The 24630-nt window shown below is 42.3% G+C and overlaps 1 protein-coding gene across 1 annotated transcript in view; it reads right to left on the reverse strand.

Moving 5' to 3' along the window:
• Positions 1–2006: 2006 nt before the first annotated feature.
• Positions 2007–24630, reverse strand: part of T265_05027 (hypothetical protein) — a gene marked incomplete at both ends in the record, with an annotated part of 42197 nt that continues 19573 nt past the window's right edge. The window contains 10 exons of the mRNA XM_009169927.1: positions 2007–2108; positions 2185–2250; positions 6619–7008; positions 10857–11480; positions 14623–14683; positions 14822–15023; positions 15138–15258; positions 18298–18556; positions 21041–21541; positions 22968–23134. Coding sequence (XP_009168191.1) covers positions 2007–2108; positions 2185–2250; positions 6619–7008; positions 10857–11480; positions 14623–14683; positions 14822–15023; positions 15138–15258; positions 18298–18556; positions 21041–21541; positions 22968–23134 — 2493 coding nt within the window. The remainder of the gene's footprint in view (positions 2109–2184; positions 2251–6618; positions 7009–10856; positions 11481–14622; positions 14684–14821; positions 15024–15137; positions 15259–18297; positions 18557–21040; positions 21542–22967; positions 23135–24630) is intronic.

The raw sequence follows: 24630 nt of genomic DNA on the forward strand, positions 1-24630 counted from the left end.
TGTCGTGTATGGAGGGAGGGCGTACACCTTCTTCTCACTAATATGAATATCCACATGAACTACGTAACAATTGAGAGCTCGTTACATCTTTTTTAAGGATCAACTCATTATTTTTCATCTTCGAGTATCCCCAGATTTCCGAAAAAAGCATCATGTCTGCTACATCCTACCGTTCCAATCGGAAAACCGCAATGGCACGCGGCAAAGCGCGAAAAGCAAAGACGTCGTGCGTTGTTATGATTGACAGAAGCAAAAAATCCAATTTAAGGTGCACGGCAGAGAGCATAACAGCCTTTCGGTGTGGCGGTTCGTGAAAGCATGTATCTCAACATGATTCTCAGCATGTATGGTCTCAAATCACTTCACCGAAATACCGCCGGGCTTTATGGCCGTTGAGTGACCGATGTACATTTTTTGCAAATAGTATGGGCTCCTCCCTCACTTTTCCGCAGCCACCGTTTTCGCACTCAGTAACGAATCCCAGACAAAACACGTGAACAATTTGGCCCACAAACTTTTGTCTAACTTGCCGCCAAACTGTAAAAGCAAGTAGTCTGGAGGCGGTGACTGGTCACATCCAGGTTCAACCAGACAAATCACGTGACGCAGGCAAAGGAGCAAAAATGAAACAAGCAAACGTACTGGTTGTTTACCAGATATGACATGATTTATGTAACGGTACTATTTTCACGCTGATGTACCTGTGCCAACCCATAGAATTCTCATGTGCAGTCGACAATCTCATCCGCTTGGAACAAAATGACTGAAATAGATCCATAGCTTTAATTACAAATTAGCATGAATACTAGCGAAGTACAGTCATTTGCAAACTAAACTGGTTTTGCGAGAGACTCACATGGGATCCAGCTGAATCTCTTGTTTATGATGTTTCCAGGCAACTGAATGTGCTACGTTCCTGACAATGTATACGTTGGCTTGATAGGGAGCTTTGAAGGCGTTACCGTTATGTTTCACCTTTAATCTCTAGATTACCCATGCTTCTAGTGACATCACCTGTTTTGTCGTGTATGGAGGGAGGGCGTACACCTTCTTCTCACTAATATGAATATCCACATGAACTACGTAACAATTGAGAGCTCGTTACATCTTTTTTAAGGATCAACTCATTATTTTTCATCTTCGAGTATCCCCAGATTTCCGAAAAAAGCATCATGTCTGCTACATCCTACCGTTCCAATCGGAAAACCGCAATGGCACGCGGCAAAGCGCGAAAAGCAAAGACGTCGTGCGTTGTTATGATTGACAGAAGCAAAAAATCCAATTTAAGGTGCACGGCAGAGAGCATAACAGCCTTTCGGTGTGGCGGTTCGTGAAAGCATGTATCTCAACATGATTCTCAGCATGTATGGTCTCAAATCACTTCACCGAAATACCGCCGGGCTTTATGGCCGTTGAGTGACCGATGTACATTTTTTGCAAATAGTATGGGCTCCTCCCTCACTTTTCCGCAGCCACCGTTTTCGCACTCAGTAACGAATCCCAGACAAAACACGTGAAAAATTTGGCCCACAAACTTTTGTCTAACTTGCCGCCAAACTGTAAAAGCAAGTAGTCTGGAGGCGGTGACTGGTCACATCCAGGTTCAACCAGACAAATCACGTGACGCAGGCAAAGGAGCAAAAATGAAACAAGCAAACGTACTGGTTGTTTACCAGATATGACATGATTTATGTAACGGTACTATTTTCACGCTGATGTACCTGTGCCAACCCATAGAATTCTCATGTGCAGTCGACAATCTCATCCGCTTGGAACAAAATGACTGAAATAGATCCATAGCTTTAATTACAAATTAGCATGAATACTAGCGAAGTACAGTCATTTGCAAACTAAACTGGTTTTGCGAGAGACTCACATGGGATCCAGCTGAATCTCTTGTTTATGATGTTTCCAGGCAACTGAATGTGCTGCGCCAGACCGCCACATTTTTCAGTCGCTACGACATTCGAGATATTGCGATACATGTATATTTCATAATGCACTACTCATAAGGTTACTGAAAATTCGTCGGTAGCCCACAACTGGTTTCGCTCTTCCTGGGGCTCATCGGGTAGGCGCAGTTCTCGAGTTTCCGTCAACTTCGTGTTCTACTTGAGAACAAATAACATGAAATTAGTGAAATACCCTCATTTGCAATCTAATTTGATTTTGCGAGAGACTCACCTGGAACTCAGCTGAATCTCTCCTTTGTGATGTTGAGGTCGAAGGAATCTCGGGGACTGCGCCTACCTGATGAGCCCCTAGAAGAGCGAAACCAGTCGTGGGCTGTCAGCGAATTTCCAGCAGCCTTATGAGTAGTGCGTTACAGGTATATAGCGTGAATAATATCTCTAAATTCCAAAGCACTTCGCAGACTTTCTATCACACAGGGACATTCTGGATCCAATCTTCAATCTCTTTATACTAAAATTGTAACGTGTGAACATAATTTTGTTTCGAGAACGAAGATTGTGCCTATAACTCCCCAGTCATTTTTGCCTCCCATCGTTCATTGTTTGAAATATGACTAGAACTTGTATATCTTTGTAATGCGCTACTCATAAGGTTGCTGAAAATCCGTCGATCAGCAGCCTTATGAGTAGTACATTACAAAGGTATATATGTATCGCGATATCTCGAATATCTGGTGACTGAAACATGAGGCACCTTGGTGCAGCACATTCAGTTGCCTGAGAACATCACAAACGAGAGATTCAGCCGGGTTCCAGGTGAGTCTCGAAAAACCAAATTAGTTTGCAAATGAGTGTATATTCGACAATTACTAGAACTTCACTGTAAGACCATTTTGTTCTTGTCATAATTAGCACCTTTGCAGGTCTTATAAATCTGACGATGATTCAAACCTTTGGTTTCCTAGGTCGTGGACAATGACTCTCAACAGGGAGGGAACATACTTTTGGCGCTTCTCAGATTTTTAAATTGGACTAACTTCACTAGTGAGACGGAAGCATAGGTGGAACATCAAAATCCTCTACCCTAACATACAAGTAAATTCTTGCTATGAAAAGCATGGGATTGTGACTGTAAATAAGCTGGAGGAGTGCCCGAGAGCTTCGGAGATGGAAAAATAACGCAACTGGCTGGAAAACTGGCCTAGGCAAATATGGCCCATTGATAAACGTGGCTTAAAGAAAAGACAAAAAGAATCAATGGGACACAAAAGGTAAGGTCAAGCACGAACAGAATTTGTGTGGACAACAAGTTAAATCGATCTAAGCAGCCTCCACACAGACACCCCTGAAGGTCGCATTATTCTTCCGCTTGGGCACTAATTATTACAGGATCCACTCAACAAAGGACCATATGAACTGTGCGAGTGGGGAATGATGGTGCTACGTCTTTATTAGCTGTGTTAATCAAGCTGTTGATTAACCACTTAAGACCGAATGGCGTAATGCTTCATCACCATCGGTAATATTCTGATTGGAAAGTTTATTAATGGTTGCAAGATTGACATTACTAATGACCATCAACAGTGGTGGAAAATTTCCTATATTTTGGCATCACAGGGCAAAATATCGACCAAAATTCAGTGTTTCGACAAACGCACCTGTTTTCTTAAGGAAGACGAATCCCCTGAAGTGATCACGCTGCGGATATTTGGTCTGTCTGTCGTGATAAGTAGTCCGAGTTTGCTCTGGTTCTGGACGAGATGTCAAACTGTCAGGCTAGATGAATAGACATCAACTCGATGTGCTGGTGTTCTACACACTTGGTTAAGTAATGAACACATGCTTCACTTGCCGTAGATAGCTTCATTGGGTCAATGGCATTCATGCATTTTTTTTACCTCAGGCCTCCCTCTCACTCTGCTGCACCCGAAAAAAAGCGAGGCGAACCAAACAGTAGATAAATATGGTACCGGAACTTAGGCTGCTGGATGTGGAAGATGCGTTGAGTTTTTGCTTGGCTGGAGACTTCTTTCCTTTCAAACTCGTTATCGCTCTTTCATTTACTTTCTTTCGGACACTGGAGAATCTCAAGCTGTAGTGCTGAAAGTAACGTTTTCTATTTTTGCATTCACAAGCATCCGAGCTTTACTGATATAAAGGCTGTTGGTGAGAGATCTCATTTGTTCGCATTTCCGTCGACGTAAGTATTATTTTTACAGACATCAACCAGTTTTGATTCATATGAGTCACTTTATTGCTAGATCTGGGTGACATCTTCATATGTGTACATTTCTACCAGGGTAAGCAAGCTGTCCCCTTATTCGGGAAATCGATCTTCCTTACTTGGGTGAGCTGATCGTTTATTTGGTCCTCTGTCAGTTTCAAGACAGTTTCTGCTAATCCTTCAGTCTCAAGCTCAAAGGTTCAAAATTAGTGTAATCCACACTTTTTTGGATTGTACTATCAATACACGCACTCCTGAGCTCTATCCACAAAGAAGGAGCATTCTTGAAAGAGGCACTGATCTGTAAAAGCTATTCAACGAAGTTTAATTGCTGTTTACAATATACCGCAACATAAACAGTAACTACTTAACTAGGATCGCGCTGTCATCAACCGGGCAAATCCATCTTAGTACATGTGCGACTGATGGAACATAGGCACTGATAAGACAGGTAATAGCCTGTTCGAAAGTCTCTAAAGATTGACCTTGATGTTTAAATCAGGTGAATAATTGATAGATCAGCTCCAAGGTAGCACATTGAAACCTTCTTGGGCGATTTATAAACATGTTCACCGTTGAGCCTAGAGTCAGACTCAAGACACATCTCACAGATCCACTGAAAATATCGATCCATTTTCATCAGAATAGGTGAACCAATCTTGCTTAAACTTGCATAGGTGGGAACAGCGTGGTAATATCCCACAGGAATTGCATCTTAAGAAAATAAGATTTTTTAGATATCGATCACTTTTCCAACCTTTCTGGCCTTTGTGGATCTAAAATGACATAAAAATCGTTCTATCTGTTGTTGTGTAGCTCTAGTATGGTGACCGTTTAAAGGCAGTTGAGAGACAATGCACATGCTCCAGACTGATCTCCTTGTCCAACTAACAGAAACATTATTCTGGTAGCTCGTGGATTCCCCCTGGTCTATCAAGCGGCTTCTATGTTATGAAAGACTATTCTTTCACAACACTGTGATTCGTTTCCACTGGCTTTCATTTAAAATCCTCGTGCATCAGTGCGGAAAACCTCACCTTTGTGGGCCTCAGTCATTTTCTGGATTTGGCCTTACCTTAACAACACACATTTTCTTGTAGGTAGGCAATTTCAAGTTGCGTTGGTTCAAGATGGACTGAAATCAGTCGGTTCGATTTAACTGGTTACCCTATGAGAGCCATTCAGAATGATCGCCCCCTAGAGTGAGGTCTGTATTGGCAGACGCCTTGAGAGCTGAGTGGGCTTTGGATCAAGTATTCCAAGCGTTGGCAATTCATATTCGTTTTTTTCCTTTGGATCTGTCTGAAAAGCATTTCTGTCACAAGTGATGATAAAATATGTGCTACTACTACGGATCCAAATATTTGCTTCTCTCCGCGAAGCATCATTAATTTAATCAGTCAGTTGTACCGCAACATTCACCTTTCAACTTCTCTTTGGGCTATTGTCTGCTTGTCTTCCGATTTCTCCATTGTGTAGAAAGCGCCGACAACAATATAACACCTCCTTTCTCCTACTGTAATTAAGCTGCGTATCTGATAGATTGTAGAGTCAAGATTCCAAACTTACTGGAGGTAGCCTACACTATTTCGACTGCCAGAACCATCAGTCGTTCAGTTGTAGCACTCTTTCTAAGCCTAGATGCCGTGTCATCAGGAGGAAGCACGAGGGCTAGGATACGGTCAGATTACCCAAACATAGACAGGGGAATTCGAGAGGCAGACGTCGAGTTCGAACCACGGACCTTTCGGTCAGAACGATCAAATTGTATTTATTGTAGTGACGGGACCTCTTCGAAAACCGTTTTCAAAGCGAAGTTATCAGCTGGCACCGCAGAATACCTGTTTGGTACCATACCGCTTTTACTGACATTCCGGGACGAAACAATTACTCTGCTTGTTGGTGTGACAACCGCAGTTATTCAGAGCACTTCTTTTAAAAAGTAAACTTTATTGGGTCGCCGAGCAACCATTGCCGTAGTTTCAATATTTCCTCAGTAGTTCGAATCATCCTCAAGAAGATTTTGGCGCTGAGCTGGCCATCTGTGGCAGCGCGGTCAACTGTGGTAACTGGTTTAAGCAGACTTTCATCAAGTGACCAGGACAGTTGTCCCTTATCAGAATCAAAGTTATAAAATACAATAAAGTCTACCGCTGCAAGCTTCCCCACATGCCACCCTACGTAGAGAAAAACAGATAGAATATCTACACTAAAAGTTATCTTGGACAAGAAAATATATCACAGTGCTAGGACGGTGACACAACTGACAGACGTATAGAAAGATCAAATGATAATGAGGACGATTATCTGTCACAAACAGACCTGGATGGATTGACTGATCGACAGCCGATGGGGTCGGGATAGATAGCTGTCACATGATGCACATGGAAACAATAATGGAATGAGTTTGAGCTGTCCATATTGTTACTATGCACATCAAAGAGGTTAATGGTCAGGCAGATGGACAGTTAACTATTTTACTTCATGCAGATTTGTGCTGCTTTTAATCGATCTCATAGTGGGCTGTTGGACATTCATGTGTGTTGAACCAGTACTCTGTTTGTCCTTTGTTAGTGAGGACACGTCTTTGGGGATTATGGTACTTGATCGACGCATTGGGGAGCTTGCTCCCTTGAGGTTCTTTTGCAAGACAGCTGAAGTTGTGACTGAAGGAATGTGGGAGCGTAGTGGAGCCATGCATGGGAGCGTCGCAGTGGCTAGAGAAGAAAGTACAGAAGGCGTGCTCTTTTTCGTCACAAGTTCGTCTGAACAGAGACAGTCCAAATGAAGAGCACTGATAGCTGCTTTCATGCCACTGGTCAGTCGGAGATTGACATCTTCCAAGGCGACACTGCAACTTTGTCTTCGTTTCTTGGGGAAGGACAGGTGAAATGTAGAGAAAGGTGTGAAATGAATGTCAGTTCATTCAAAGTTCAGATGTTGAAATGATCTGTGTTGCTAGAACATTTCTAATATGGTTAGCCAAACTGACCCTGTCAGTCTCATCAACACTCACTAGCTGAGTCCTCTCTGGTCGTTTATACACTAAAGTTCCCAAGATCATTATCGTTTGAGCAACACGCAGCAAAAAATCAGCGGTTTATGATTTGAATACGTATATTAGCACCTCATGGGGAGAAAGTGACCGTTTGCAACGCATTTAGACTCTGTCATAGGGTAAATAGAGAGACCAGATGCTTTTGGAAAGACATCATGAACATAAAATATGGTCCTCAACTCACTGAACATTGATCTTATTGATTTTCAATAGAGAATTACGGGTAATGGTTAACAAGATCGCCTGCATGCTGTGCTTGATGACGCTGGCAGAATCCGACGATCGATAACTTAGACAGAACTGTGCAGGTGCACTTTTGAGTAGTAGCCCGGTCCATACAACATTTCAGCTACTGGAAGCAACTGACTGAGAGGTATCAGATTCGAGCCTAATTAAGTGACCTCTCGGTTCTTTTCTCCTAGGTGTATACGTCTACAATAGTTTAGTCAAATTTGCAGCAAAGTGTCATGATGCAACTGCAAAGAGGGTATATTGAGAGTCCCTTTCCGGAGTGGAGGATGAACTAAAAGATGTCTCTTCTGAAACCTGTTGTTTTATAAAAGAGCTTGGGCATCTAATCATACCTTCACGGTTCAGTCTAAAATAATGGTTTTGTGGAAGTGGTTTCTTCGATTGTACTCTCCGTAATCGTTGAGATCTTTAAATCTGTGATAAGTACCTGTGACGATAAATAAATGTACTCATACAGCCGAAAATCTCAAGGTTATACGTCCGTCAATTTCATTAAAAGTATCATGATTCGAATTTTATCGCCTTCATTTTCGGATAAAATGTTCGGGATGGCTATGGGTTGCATCCACGTAATGACCTCGGTGATCATATATGAAATATATATAGATATATAAATAAACAAATAAACAAATCATAAATATATCATCCCAATATATCTCAACTAACCTGAAATAATTAGATCAAAGTAAATTTCTGTTCCAAATTTCTTCTTCTAACAAACGTGCAGAAGGCATTCAAAGCAAGGAAACTCAGAAATATGAACCACAAGGCTATACGCTTAAGCTAATCTCTGTCTCAACTCTGGCTACCGCTTGTACATGATTCTGTACACTGAATACCCTTCACTACGTGGAAGTCGGTCTAAACTAATTCGAAATTTATTTATCACCTTTGGACTTTTCTAACTCTGTAACCCCAAGTCCACCTAAGCACCCAGATGTCGATGCACTGCTGTGCACTACTGTGTTTCTCAGAGGCGCCTAACATAGTACTGATAACGCATAACGTAAAACCAACTGTTTAGGAGAACATCCTATGGTAGAACTTCTCAAATGGGCCTAAATTCGTGACTCGACTTTTCTGTAGTATGAAAAATCTTTCAGCCAGCAGGTGAACGAATATGGTAATGCTAAGGTAGAAACAAAATGCCTGAACGAGTTAAGGACAAACAGTAAAAACCCCACTTAATCAAGTGATTAGTTAGGGATGACTGATCAAAAGTCCAAATCAACCTTACATGGCCATCGGCATATAGGTGCTGAATGGTTTGCACGATATCCTGACCTGATCCTGTGAACTAGCCTTGCTTCTGTCCATCTAAACAATGGTATCTTTAGAACTGAGTACAGCCCATGCAACTCGACCAGAATAATTTTATTGTTTATACTTCTGGAATAGAACTGAAAAATTGGGGTTCTATTTCTTTCAAAACCTGCCCAAAGCTGTTAAAGGGTAACTTACTTCGGTGGTAAAGGAGTGTCTTTTGACAGCTTGTCAGTTGTGAATTTTAGGGGTTTCGCGCTGAAACAACTCGATCACGAGGAGTCAGCTGAAAGTCCAGCTTTGTTTCAGTAACACGTATCATTATTGGAACATACAAACAAAAAATTATTCAGTTCCAGACTGCCGATGCATGCTCAGAATATAACGTGGACATTGTTACCGTGCTCTCCATGGCAACTAAAGAGTAAAGGTCTGCCAGGATCTTTTTATTCTGTCTGTGTTTCAGGCTTCACATTTAAATAAGCGTTACTATGAGGATCTCCAAAACGCATCAGATAAGCAGCGAATAGGCACGAGAGCCTTGAGACAAAGGTTTACTACTTTATCAAACATGGAACGGTTGTGGTTTTATTCATAAAGGAAACTACTCGCAAGGTTGCTGAAAACTCTTCGACAGCCCACGACCGGTTTCGCCCTTCTTGGGGCTCATCAGGTAAGCGCAGTCTCCGAGTTTCCGTCAACCTTATGTTCTACTTGAACCCTAATTGGACTGTTTTCGAGAAATACACTCATTTGCAAATCAACTTGGTTTTCACGAGAGACTCAACTGGATCTCTCGTTTATGATATTCTACAACTGAACGTGCTGCACACAGGTCGCCTCAGGCTTCAGTTGGCACGATATTCGAGATATCGCAGTAGATTTCCATAAAGGAAGCTACTTACAAGGTTGCTTCTTCATCTACTGGAATCGAGTCATCTAACAGGATCCTGCTGCCCCTCTTCGAAGTGTGTTTTCGTACTTTTTTATGCCGTTTCATAATTCCATCTTAAGGTATTCCACAACGGCGATGTCGAAAGCTAGTAGGGATGTGAACATCAATTTTCTGTTTCTTCAGACGTGGTCTAAATTCAGCCTACTCAAAGAATAGGTACTGCCCTCCTTAGGAGATAGGCACTCACGTGACCATCATGTTCGGTGTCAGTTGGTCACTATTTCAGTACTACTAATCTGCAGCACATTTTCTTGTGGTTGGTTGTTACTCATTGGCGCAAGAATGTTTTGTAACTTGAAAATTCTTGTGGTTTTCGGAGGATGCCGGTGGTGAACGGATATTGTGGCTCGGGCAGTTAAAACCGTTTCCGCTAGGTGCTGGATAACGCACATACTGGAATCGTATTTCCTACTCAGCAGTGCCGTGAACCAATTCTACCTCAAATTTGTTTCGTTACCGTTCTGTATATTTCCAAAAACTCTGTCGGTCACAGACTTACTATTGGTTTTAGTACTACGGCAAGCCACCACAGGAAGTGGAGAAATTCGGTTGCCTTCAATTTTAAAACAGAATTGCTAAGTGAGAAATTGGAAAATAAAATTTTAATCGAATAAACGGAACCAATCAGAAGTCAATCTAGGGTCACGCAGCCTTGTTCCGGTTACCGTTTGGTTCCCTATTTATAAAACTTCTAGTAATTTCCGCAAGCAAAATCGTCAAGATTTGTTGAGAATCTATCTACTGGCGAGTAATCAGGGTAGTCCTAAAGTTCCATGATCCAAGACTTAGTGATTGCTAACCGATGGATTTAGGGGTTCTAGCTGTAGTGTCTTTAAAAAAGTCGACGCACTCGTTAGAACAGGCTAAATTAGACTGAAGTAATATAAGCTGAGAGCGCAAATAAAGTTTGAACTGCTTCACTGTCAGGGTTATGAATGTGAACGTCATTAGACCAAATCCTGGTGAGTGCGAATCGGGGCAGATCTCTTCTGATTTATAGATGGACAGAATGTTTACATCCAATACGAATAGTCACATAAATTTTGCCTAAAAACTAAGAGGTCAACTATTTATGTCACAGGGAGCATCCTGGTCATCCTGCGATAAATAGCAAATCATAGAAAACCATTTTGAACTTCCTTACGCCGTCTTGCAGCCGGCAAAACACTGCAATTGTTCTGGGTCACATACCTCAAGCTTGTTGCGGATTGAAAAATCAGGCCCTCCTGAGTGCGAATCCAAACTTGATCGTGGTGGGTTTGTCGGTCCGACCGTCAACATTCGTATGCCCGTCATTTCATAATGTTTGTCGAAGATAGACTGAAGTTCCGCACCTAAACTTTTTGGGCTTTTCGGCCTCAAGTTCAAACTGATTGCACGTTTTAGGGTGTTGAATCCTAGAGGTGGCTCTAGTTCTTTTGGTGACAACCGTCTGTGGGTTCGATCTCTTGGGGTTTGGGGACCGAAGTCAAATGATGAGTTCTTGGGAAATGCCGAGGCCTGCGGCATAAAATCCTTTGTGGTCAGGCCAAGTGAACTTGTTCGGGAATACGATAACGCAGTTGATTGTGCATTCTCTGCTCCCAGGTTGTCTGAAAGAATTGTGGATTGTGTTTTTTGTACAGGGTGCACTCCATTCGACGTCATTCCATCAAAATAGCTGTTTCCATATCCATTAGACACTAGCTCATCATCTCTCATTGAAGCATAGGAATGGGAATTCGGAAACCGTTCTGAGTACATGTTTGGATCATCGCGATATTGAGCTACCAGCAAACTTCCACGTGCAGAGTGAATACTGCTCATTGAAGGGGGCTGTGTCAGAAAATAATTATTTGTGTTTGAGTGAAGAAGAAACCGAGGGTTCACATGAGATTTCATTTAGAAAATGTAAAGAATACACACTAAAAAGCTGCTCTAATAACTCATAAGGTTGCTGAACATTCATCGAAGCCCACGGCTGGTTTCGCCCTCTTTGGGGCTCATCAGGCAGGCGCAGTCCCAGAGTTTCCGATAATATTATGGTCCACTTGAAACCGCATTGCACAAAATTAGCGAAATACACTCATTTGCAAGCTAATTTGGTTTGGTTCAACTTAGTTGAGAGTTATTAGCAATTCGCATTTCACATACCCTTTGAGAAACTCCAACCTTAGATCTGATTAGTTGCTGTAGTCTTTGCGAATTACTACTTGGAAACGCATTTAGATAGACTATAGCTGCATCATCCTTCGGCATTATATTTGAACCCATTCATTCGGCACTGCATGTATTATCGAGTGATGAATTCTCAGGATACAAACCCGAAAAATGTATAGGTTCTACTTACTTTTTGGGCAAATAGCCTGTAATCTGTGGTTTGAGACTTTAAGGGATACCCAGTAGTGGCATAAAAACTTATATTTGTCTGGAGAATAAGACATATGGGAGGGGAAAAGTAATAGACGCGCTGACAAGTTTGAAGGAACCACTTTCGTGGCCTTCAAACAGACGTTCAAACAGCGCAGCCAAGTTTCAAACAGAGCAGTTTCGTGTTAGAGCTGAGCTTGCGTCACTGATAGATGGAGTAAACGGCTAGCAATCTAGTATCCAAAGATGGACATCAGAAAGCAGCAGCAAAGTCTGATGATACGGTGAGTAGGCACACAATAGCCTGGGGCGTACCGATTAGTCCAAGTTCGAGATGAACGCTTTAGTATGCAACCTACCGCGATTCTGCACTGCTCTAGCCGATCCAGGTTCATGACTAGATATGGCCTCAAGTGGCTCTGCTCGAAACTTTAACTCACTTTCTTATGGAGACCGTGAATTGGACCACGTACGTTCTATCTTTAGTAAATAGGATATGCAGTTGTAGGCTATATAGGTTGTGATCTAATCATGCCCTAAACAAACTTATGGAAGATCGAGTCATCCACACCGCATAATGCCACATTCGCACCCAAATTTCTCGGGAGCCGTCTAAGTTGGAATAGGACTAGGGGTCTTCACCACTTTGGCTAATTGACGAGGATAGCCTCTAGGATCACCAAATGCTGATTTTATTTGGGTTCTAAGGTTTCCTTGGCTCAGGAAACGATCAATGTTTCGAACGGTTTTCGTCTCCAAGGCGAAAATCTAAGGACAACCTAGCGGCGGAAAGAATCATGCAAATAGTAGAACTACAAAATCTTATTATCTACTGATAAACACCGAGAAACAAAGGAGTCCTTTTCAAAATCGCTAAAACAAAAAGCCCATGGAAGGCATCGAAAAATGCGAGGGAGAGAGTCGATATAAATCTCTTTATAGGTGGTTGAGAATAGAGCAGGCTGTTCTATTCAGACGTAAGTCTGAAAGAGGAAAAACAAACCAACTGCTTGAATCATATTAGATCTCGTGATGAGGTCTAGAAACCATGAATTCTGCATTGCCTTGCTGCCACACAGTTTCCACTGGGCAATTCAGATTGGTATTAGAATTATTGAAAATATTAAAAAAAAGTTAAAAAAAAATCGGTAACCCTAAGATGGCGGAAGAACGCTAATGTAATCACTCCTGCGAGACGACTAAAATCGGTAACCCTACGATGGCGGAAGAACGCTAATGTAATCACTCCTGCGAGACGACTATGTTCCTCCCTGTTAGAACCATCTCTGCGAAAAAACCGAATTTACTTAGGTTCTGCAAGTTCGTAGCAGACAGATGGGGTTTCGACCGTTCCACATGAAACTGTGAGGAAGTCGGTATATCTTCTTGCGCGGAAAACGATTACTGAAAGAAGCGGCTGCTGTAAAGTTTTCCGACTTTAACATATATTTACTGATGCGTTCACAGTTGGGATGACCAGTGAAATGGTCAGAAAAATAGCCTCTAGAACAACGGACAAGATTTGATAACATGTAAGCGCATTAAAGTGAGAACCCTCCAAAGATAAGATAAACTGGTGTTTCCTATCATTTGAGGCTGAATGTACTTGTTTATTGTTATCACTCTAAATACTGGACTGCAAACTAACGCTTACAGTGGTTGAGTCTCGTCAACAGATTTAATTGCACATGTAAAACAACGTCTCCCAAAGCCGGACCATCACCTTCCACACATCTTTACCTTTGTAGTGGAAAACTTTGATATCTTTAAATCACTCGACTGGCATTTGTGACTCGTCTGAATGCAAGTGGTTTCGTTAAATCACCGACTCTGATGAGAAAAGCAACATATCTCTATCAGCGGATAGAGAACGAAATGAGGCAGACAGCTCAGGTAGTGACTGGACTCGGGGCTAGTAATGAGATTATGATATCTTGCCTTATTTGGCCAGTACAAACTGGACGTCATTAGTAGTGGTCGCAGTGATAATCAATGGCTCGCGGCCGACAGGTTGACTGCTCAGTCTGGTAGCCAGGAGATCGTGGGTTTGATACTCCGTACTGGGTTTTGTGAAATGTGCAACTGTGAGTGTTCCCAAAGAGGACGAACCAGCAGTACATTGCTTACCAGCTTTTTAGAGCATACCAGCTTCAATTTTTGGGTTAACCTCTGCTAAAATTTACTAGTTCTTCTCAAAATAGCACCAGATATTTGAATACCTGGAAGTGATGCTACGCACTGCTCCGGGTGACGAATTAGCCAGCTGATTTCACACATCGTAATCGTAATTATCAAGCTATGTGGTAAGCAACAAAACCAAACACAAGGAGAACAAGTCAAGCACACGAAACCTCAGTTGGTACTCGGAAGGTTCCGTGTCCCAGAAAAATAATCAGATAAAGACAAAGCAACAAAGCACCATNAAGTCACAATACAGTGATCTTGAATTAATGATTCATTAATTAAACCGTCCAAAAATCTTGATGTTGTCTGCTCCTGCATACAGTTAAAGAAGCCTCAAATAACCTAAGTTACCCTGTCATTTGTACGACCATCACTCTGTTGATGTGAAGAGTTATCACTTTTCCAAAACGGACTCAACACTTACATATAGATACACGTCAGGCAGATCAATGCCTGCCTGCGGAGGACTCAGTGTTGAACCCGTACTGAAATAGGACACAGAGTAAGGTAAACGACTATTTTCACTGTCCTTCAGATTACTCCAGCTTTTGGCCTCAGCAGAATGGGATTGTGGTAGCGGTCCGGTAAGTGTCGTGCCATAACTGCTAGATTGTTCAACCGACCTGACGGGCGTAAGTGTAGCTGCTGATCTGGGTGATCCATGCTGATTGTGAGTGAGACCCAAGTGAAGGTCGCGAACATGGCTACGTCGTTGATGACCTTTACGATGTGGCCGTTTTCGCGCACTAAACAAACACACTGTTGGTCTTCTGATCGCCTGTAGGTTCGGATAGAAAGACCCTGTTTTGCTGTTTGTCCGTTGATCTAATGCGGTACTGTGTTCACCATCCATTGTGGCGACGGTCACTGGCGGGATGCTCAAGGTAAGTATAGCTCGGTTCGATTCCGTAGATGCGGCGCTCGATGCACTTGTATTACGTAGACTTGTTTGAGTGTCGGAAAGTGCGCTGGGTGGGGACTCTTTTGTTTTCAGATTCTCAGCCGACTGCCATTGGAGCTCGGAGAAAGATCCACATGAAAATAATGGACGACGTTCGGCCTTATTAAGAGATAATATGGTGAAAGTAATGTCAAGTTTAGCGTTAGTGGTGCTCAAAATGGAGACAGAACGCAACACGTAGGTAAAATGAATACACCTCTTTCTTTTATGAGATCTTTCAACCCAATATAATGCAACAAAATACGTGTCTCACCCATTTGTGGCTCATAAATCAGATGACCCTGTGAGATTTTACCAACTCCCATAGAAGTACATGGGGTTAGGCAGCTTTTTTCCAAGTGGGCTGATATTTCGGTGTGATTAGAGTTCGACTTTATTGTTCTGTTTTTCTGTGGGTTCTTAGATTGAATTTTCTACTCAAAGACCATCCCACTTTTTAACAGGGAAGAGACTTTATTCAAATTTGTGTTCAATGACAGTGGCTGCTGTTCATCTTTAAAGAGTGAAATGTTTATGAAACGGTCGAACTTTCTATGATCCAAATTAACTAACCTCAGGGTGATATCGAAAGAAGCGATTTTTATCAGAGTAAGGTTGCTACGTTTGATAAGGACTCTTCTTCTGAGTAGCAAACACTTCCCTAGATTGATCACCAGAATAAACCTTTAGTGGCTACCAACACCACTACAGATATTACATTAAATTGGTAACCTGTACAAACAAGCAGGCAGATCACACATAAGTAAGTGCAAATTTACTCTAGACGGAATGAAAACATTTTCGAACTGGCTGCATCTAAGTGTCAGTTGTAATTTCGTCTTATAAATGAAACCAATATATTCAGGAAAACCAAGGAGCACCATGCACCTGTTTCAGCTTTGTTAGGAATCATCAAAAGTGAGCATCTTACAAAAATCCAGTTGAAAATATCGACCATGTGACCTCCAGGCTATTAGTTTAAGCACTTAGCATTTCAACCCCTTCCAAATTATTACTCATCTATAAGTAACTCAGACAAAAAATGAATTTACAAGGTGAGTGAAACTTCCATCTGCTCGGGGAGCCAGTCATGATTGAAAGATGCAGGCGCTACATCCTATCTGATTGCAACTTAATCACCCATTTGGTCAACTGACCGTGGTCAAACGGTTAAGTATTCAAACTACAAGCCCGGAGGTTGCGGTTTCAACACTTTGGCAGGAGTTTTGTGAGAAGTGCGCTGCCGGTGATTCCCATCAATTACGAAAAAGCTCCGTAGTGATGTTGGGATTTCACAGTAGACAGACAGTACAGAATAAATTTGTCTAAATCTCCTTTCACTACCAGCGGTTTCTACTGTCTGGTATTTGGTATGGAATAGTGGGCCGAGGGATTTAAACACGTGGCCTTTGTAAATGGTACATGCTAATTTTCTGATGTTAAAGCTGTGAGTTTTGATGTAGTCGGACAGCACTGGATTGGAATACGGCAAGCCTGGCGCAACTTATGGCATTTATTTCTTCAGAATGTCACGGATAGAATTTTGGTATACACAATTGTAAAATTCGTCCCACTAAGAACAAAAAAATTAACTAACGGATTTGGCGTGGAAGTAAGTGAAGCAAGGTGAATCGGAAGGCGAATTTTGCAGGTGACTCTTGAGTGGCACGCTCTTTTGACGGGATCATCTTTCGTAGCAACTGATTCCTAATATCCTGGTGCGTTTCTTCCACTAATGAACTAGTGGGCCGTTTCTAAGTTGTTCACACGGCTAGTTTTCCAAAGCCACTATTATCTTCAAACGAGGTAGTACTCCCTTCCCTTTGCTCTGTCACCTTAGCGGAGAATAGGAAGTTCCCAAACATTCCCCCCTCATTTCCCGTATAATCTAAGCACTGTACCTGCTCAGACCAGAAAGAAGTTCATAGTCGCATGAGGCAGTATGGATGAGACAAAAAACGGTCGCAGGAACTCTATAATTTCGTCTAGTGGGTGAGTTAGCTGAATTCTCTGGTCTTCGTTGGTGTTGGCCTCGAGGTCTATGTAGTCATCATCACCTTAGAATTTGTCTTTTGCAGTGCTGCAGTCCAAAAATGGGGTTTCAACTGACATATTTCTTACCAGAGGATGGTTGGCATTTTATCAGTATGGTGCAAGAGTATGCGATGTATGGCGTTTGTATAACGGAAGCAATGTCGGAATGGTTTGTAGATGAACTGCGTCCAAAGCACACGAATAGAAGTGACCGAAAAAAATTCTGTGTAAGTTTGTGTAAGTTTGACATCTTCAGCAAGGTAGAAAGTGGACCGGTAGCGATAAACACTAGTTTGCAGACTGATTTGATGTGGATGGGAAGTTCATCTAAAATTTACCTGAGTATCATTTCCATAATGATCTTCAGTTGAATGTAAGTAGTAAGTAACCGAGGGCAGTTTACATTAGCATTTGAAACTTTTGGTCAGGTAAACATATCCAGCCTCCTGACAAGGAGAAATAGACTTAGCTTCCTTAGCTATCATAAAACTGGCCACCGATTGGGCCATCGACATCAAAGGAACTTGGGCGCGGACGAATGCCAGCTGGAACTTTGTGGCCAGCAGACTTTGTAAATCATAACAAACTGCGATGGATTAACGGAGTTTTTTATCGGTCTTAGCTAACCAATGGCAGTCCAATTTTTGCCCCTTGAAAGGGAGACACGTATTAAACTTGGCGACCCTGGTCTGTAAGCGTAGAACGAGTCCGCGCGAAGATGACCAGCATCTTTTGGTCCCAAACAGAGGTAAACCACAGAATCACAGGCGTGTGCTTTCAACAAATGACTCAAGGTTGTCATGAAGATTTATGAAAGTGTTGGACGATCTTTATTCCCAGACCTTAATCACCTTGATAGTACGCAGCTGTATTGCTGTGACAAGTTGATGGTAAGGTTGTATGATCACATAGCTTTCCAAAAATTCAAATTTGTTCTCCAATGAGACTATCCCCCTGTGTACTTGAATCCAGTGCAATCGCGACTACTAATTCTTACGTAAGACCCAGGGTTCTGTGCCTTTTTGGCACCTACTATCGTTGTCAAAGCAATCTTCCCTCTAATTTAACGCTTCATTGTGGATGGAGCGTACACCGTGCCCTGGTCACTGAGTGTACCAAACTCACATTTGTTGAACCCACTTCGTCTGTTGCGGAGACACGTTCGGACTCCAGTGAGAGCAAGCGACTTCTTGGTCCTGTGTACAAAACACTTTGTGAGCTGAATGACGCATTGGACATGGTCAGTGAATCCGGCTTGGTGGAGCTTGTTTCAGCTGGAGATCGGGTTACACGGTTGCTCTGTGTTGAGTCTTTACGAGCTGGACTGTCCACCGGTGAGGGCTTGCGGAGTCCTCCAGTTAGCCGGTTGATTTCGCGCAAAGTCCTGCGACGAAAGACGATTGGAAGATAACACAGGAGACTTTAGGTCCATGAAAGACAACCAGATGCTAAGAAGTCATAAAGTAATCTGATCACAATGGAGTTTTATGTGAACGAGTTAAGCTTTAAGCTCCGGCATTTCCAAGCAAAAGGGGGTTCTGATTACGGTCTTGTGTTTTCCGGATGAAAACACCGAAAGGCGCTTTATGTCGGACCTCAAGGATCAAAAGGTTGCTATAGGTGCAAGTTTGTGATTTCCTACCTATGCCTGAGTATGAAGCGGGACTGTACTTTTAATACACGATTCGGGTCAAAATATTTATGAAGATACGCGGACTTGGTTCAAAAGGGTTCCTCCCCATGAGGAGGCTTGCTACCATCAAAGTTTTGCCCCCGCCAAACATTCTGCTAAAGAATAAGTTACCTCAGGCAAGTTCATCTTTCTTCTAGGGCTTGGTTGATGGGTAATTGGAGATTTCGTTCTTTAAATGAAACGAATATGTGATAAAAAGTATATGGATATTATATGACCATTTCATTTTTACTGGGAATAATTAGCAATACATATGACTGAAAACTGTGAACTTCAGTCCAGTATTTAACGGGTGTGCCATCACTCGAGAAAAAAAACCACATGAGGAATCACGTGACTGGACAGAAAGTGGTATTTTATCCTGTTTAGGTACTAGTAAACCAACTTCGTCATCAGTAACTTACGGCTGAAATACATCTAGTTGCTAGCTGGAATATCGCCAGTTCAAACTCCTAGAAGTTCATCAGAAGCTCATTTTTGATAACTTCTAGCAAGAATGAAGCATTGACTAAAGATAAACTCCTTTAACCCTATGAATATATTTTTTTTGCACTCATTGCCTTTACAGAACTGTCATGACAGTTCATTTTAAGACTATTTCCAGCAACTGCGGGGAAAGATTTGTTTTGAATTAATGAACATGACGGTTTTTGGGTGAGTGAACACGGAGAGATGGCGAAGCTGTCAGTCCGTTCAATCCCTTTGAGTTCTACGACAGCTTCCTGTTCTGTCCAGAAAAACGCATTTAAAAATTTTCAGTAATGCACGTGGGAACCAATTTATTCCAAATCCTGTTGCCTTTGTCAGTGACATAAGCAAACTGCCTTGAAAGTGTATTTCGCAAGTGACTATGACGAATTCTCTGTCTGACGTCACAAAGCTAAACATAGAGGGCCATCAAACTTCCGCAGTCAGTTCCCGTGACCAATATTTGAAATTCGAAATAGGGTGACGGGGAACTGTGAAAAATCATTTGTGAAACATAGTGATGGAGCTGTAGAAGAACAAAGATTTTTCGAATTTCCAAGACCGGACAATAGGAATATAGGGGTGGTGAAAGTCGGGAAAATTGATGATTGAACACAAATGACGGAACTACTAACTGGTGCAACGTCATCCAGTTGAACTTGTATACAAGGAAAGATGATGACGGATATTCTTTGGTGAACACACTGATGTGGAGTCTTAGACAATAATATTTCCTAACATCTTAGATGACCTGACCCCTTTCACCAATGATTCATTCCGACTGTTGGTACGTTTCTGTACACTTTTGAATCAAGCCAACCTAGACTGGAATATTCATAACCTTGTCCTTGCCTGCAGATCCCACGACTTTTATCCTAGCATCATTCGTCCTAGTTTTCCTTCCACATCTCCGTAGCTGAAATTCCATCAAGTCCAAGGAGATGCGGTGCTGCCAAGCTCTAATGATGCTGCAACTCGAGTTCACTGATTTCTCCATTCTGATGTGCACTCACCAGAATCATGACCCAGGGAGAGGATGAGGACTGTTCAAACGCAAGTGATCTGCTTGTAAATTCCCCAGGTCAAGCAAGCACACACAACTAATCAAAAGTTATTCCGCGGGTTTCAGATGTCCGTGGCATCATTTAACTGGGAATTTCTGCTAAATGAATCACTTGATTAGCACAGCTACTGGATCACTGAATCGTTGAATCGACAAATCACTCCACCGAAGCGTGAAAGAATTCGGCTGCTCAGAAGTGACCGTTCGTATAAATCGATTGGAAGTAGCACCATCGCAATGCAAGCCGAATATTCTGGTTTCACTTCCAAGCAAGACCAACAAAATGGGCTACTGGTGAGCCTTTAGCAGAGCGAAAGTCGACTGTAGAGTTCCGAAATTTCGCGTGACTAACACGACATCTGGTTGAAGAACAGACACAGAAATGTTTGAACCAGCGTGGGGACTTGAGAAATAACCATGCTGACGATAGAACACTTATTGCAGTGAGGACGTTTCACCAGGCTCAACTGGTACATGGCATTATTTGAGTGAAACAGAGAGCATCCATAGGACTAGAAGCCTATCAAAGCAGTGGTTTCGAGAAACACGTCGACTAAAAAAATGTCAGGAAATCTCTCAGTGTATTGTATTTGCAGCAGTGAACATAGGTTACAAGCAGTTAATACAGAATGAAGTAAACTTACGGATTACGTTTAGCCGAACCGGTTGGACTGCGTGTCAAACTGCTTGTCTCTGATTGAACCTTTCCCTGGCGTTTGTAGTACTCAAGGTAGCCGACCGCAAGGTGTGAACGAGGCGTATCAGTTTCAGTGAATTTCGATCTACAGGGAGCAGGACTGGAAGTAACATGTGCACTGGTATATTCGTGAGCTCTTTGGCGCTTTTGCTCCTCCACTTGGTCCGCATAGACCTGTGCCTTACGAAATGCATTCGAACGACTCCAGTGTGTTATTGTGGAGTCCAAAAGGGCTTGACCAACCGGCTCGCTCGACTGTAATGGCTCAGACCATGAAAATAAATTTGGAGACGGAATATTTGCAGTCCGAAGTTTTGTAATGGAAGCTCCATTACCATTATTTACACGCTTGTAATCATTATTTCTCGAGTTGGTTGTGTCACTGCAGTACCAAAACTTTTGTCCCTTGTTTCGTCGGTAGTTTCTTTGTCGACGTCGAATGCAACTTCTGAAAACAATCAATTGACATTAGGAATGCAAGATAAACTTGTATGTCAGTGAGGTTAAAGCGTCCGAATAACGTTTTAATAAACCAGCCAAACTGTGTTGAGATGTTTCACCGCTACAAGTTCATTTTTGTTTCCGAACTCCGAAATTATCGCAATGGGCGCTTAAGCATAGTGTTTTGCTTCTTTTGTACACTGGACGGCCTGGCTTGTCTGGAAATTGCGGCGAAGCAACCTGTATTGGCACTGAAAACAAACAGAACGATCTTTCCCTTTGTCCTAGGTTTTTGCGTATTTTGTTATAAATTTATTCACTTCTTTAGTCCTGTCCCAAAATAGATATTCCGGTTGATCCAGACCAGTTTTGGTGCATCGGATCCAATCTTCGATTGCTCGAAAACTTAGCAGCAGTGTATATTCATGACAGGGCTCTTAATGGAGACATCCGATAAAAGGATCAACCTGTTTCCAATACCCCACGGAAGCACATTGTACGCACACAAATTATCATTTTGACTGGATGTATTGGCTTCACGTTTGGACAGTGTGCATGATCGGCTGAAAGTCTCCAACGATCACATGCCTTGATTTCATCGATCGATTGCTCCAAGGTTTAGATCTTCCCGGTCTGCTTTTCCGCGGATGTTTTAAAACTGTGGATAGTCTTTCAAGCAAACAGACAGAACAGTCACATTGCTCGAGCGTGCGATTCCAAACATGATGGTTTGCGTGCACCAAGTTTGAATACGTGAACTAGTGGATGATCGCTCGCCTCGCATGTCCGATTTTCGGGATTACGGTCTCACTCCAGGTAAAAACATGCGGGGTTGATGGGATTCGATAAGTTCATTAGATGTGGACCACTCACAATAACCATGATAACAAAGGAGCACAAGTGAGGTGAACAAAATGTCATCAGACCGCCCACCTAATCATAAACGTACAAATACGAATCGCCGCTAATCGGCCCTTTATGCCATCGAAAGTACAGTGCCTTTTAAACATCAGAGTCCGTTTGGAAAATTCTAGTTTTAAATGAGCCAAAGTCAGGGTGTTAACATTCTTCAGCATGAAGATTTAGAGCATTGCCTAGAAACTGCTCTTGTAACCAGTGAATTGCGTAGGGGGACTGGCCACTCTTCAGTAAGCGGTTAATCGACAGTTCAAAACGGTTAGAAAAAAGAGCTGAACACGGGTGAAGTATGTACCGGTAAACGTATACCTGCAATAGGACGAGAGTGGTCAGTAATAAACTGAACGCACAGGGACCAATAAAGGTTGCAGGTTGTAAAATTAAGTGACCAAATAAAATATAATGTTCTGGCCTTCCAGTCAAGCACAACGTTATTGAGCTCATTGGGGAAGATTGAAATGACCTAGTTCAATACATGTCGACATTTAACAGTGAAACCAAGATAACAACCTCACCTCATTGACGGTGAATCACTCATCACTAAGGTACCGGTGGATATAGTACTGAGATTATCTACGACTAGCTTGCAAAAGGATTCGTCACTGAGATTTTGAACCAACGAACTGTTGAAGAATCTACCGCTTTGTGCGCAAGATAGGCTGTTTTTGTTCAACGGGGCATTCTGAAGGCAGATTGAGGGAGTTGCGATGCGGAACCAACCTGATCCGTCTTGACTGATGTAATTACGAGAAATTTAGCGGATAAATCAGTGGAAACTCGTGATGTGTGTTTACTTTTTTGACGAAGTCCCTCCCGTATGGGCAGCTGAGGTCGTAGATACGAAACGTACTTTAAAATAGCACCATATCTCCTGCTGCAGAACGGATCAGATAGGCGACATAAATAGCTAACATTTCTGAGGAATCTAAAGCCAGTATTCAAGTCTATCTGCATGATCAGGCGGCACACGTGTACATTTTATCGATAAGTATAGTTTGTGGGTGATTACTGTTATATTCGTTTACTGACAGTCTGACAGCTGACTTATTTTCCGAACGTCTTGTACCAGTCTCCATTGATCTCCGAGATGAACAGAATGATTATGATCCAGTTGGTTTTAAATTCACTCAGTACAGTAATTTCCCACTGAGAAAAGGCCTTAGTCTTTCCTGGGTGATGACGTTTCCTAGGCGTTGTTTCAGGTGAAGCTACATCGCTGACCCATACAAATGAATAGCTATTTGATAATTGATGGGTTAATTTATATCCTTTTTAACATTGGCCTTAACCTTCAGCCCTAACCTTGGTCCTTGCAACCTTGACCGAATTTCACCCATTCCCCTCAAAATTTTGATTTCACTTCCAGATTTTATCCTTGAACTGATAGCGTCCTCAGCCTCAGAATGCGTGTTTCGCTTGGTTTCGTCTCATTTTTTAAGAGACTACATAGAAATTTCGGTTGGTTCTTTCAGAAGCCATTTTAGTTCAAGCGAGATGGTTGTCAGCAATGATACTTGTATACCCGTATACAGATTCACTAGGACTTGTACGAATATCATATTATTATTCACGTTATCGGGAGAGCACATGATAGTGGCAGATTTTTCAACCTATATTTTAGTTGAGTCATTGGTGCCTGAGGCCCCGTAATAACAATGTGAAGCCAAAACTGATGTTCCTTGTAGCGGTGTCAAGTTAAGTTAAAGCTTCTTTCGAGTGGCAAAAAGTGCTTTTGCTATATAGTTTGTACCCTTTTTTGGCCGGTTTGACCAGGTTTCGAACTCTTCAGGCGGCCTCTGTGTGTTGGGCTATGCTTGAAAACTCTAACTGGTTGCATTAGTTACGAGGTTCGATAGTTAGTCAGGTTTATGGCTCTTTCCAGAGACATGGATGGATGGATTCCTCTGGGGGAAGGGGGAAGTCACGCACTCTTTGGGAAACTTACAGTTGGCTGTTTCTAAGGTTGGACTCTTAACAAAGCCAAGCACGAACCGGTATTTACCGGTTATCCTAGATCGCGGCTTTTGTTTGGAGATCTCCGTTTAGGATAGATTCATTTGACCTAATTTGTGCGACTAAACCCCGTCCAGTTCATTAGGAGTTGTTACGCTAGGCAGTTTGGGCCCTCAATAAAATGTGATTGAATATTTCTTTCAAATCAAGGAAAGCTTGCGGATC

Source organism: Opisthorchis viverrini (assembly GCF_000715545.1).
Source record: "Opisthorchis viverrini unplaced genomic scaffold opera_v5_91, whole genome shotgun sequence".
NCBI lineage: Eukaryota > Metazoa > Platyhelminthes > Trematoda > Opisthorchiida > Opisthorchiidae > Opisthorchis > Opisthorchis viverrini.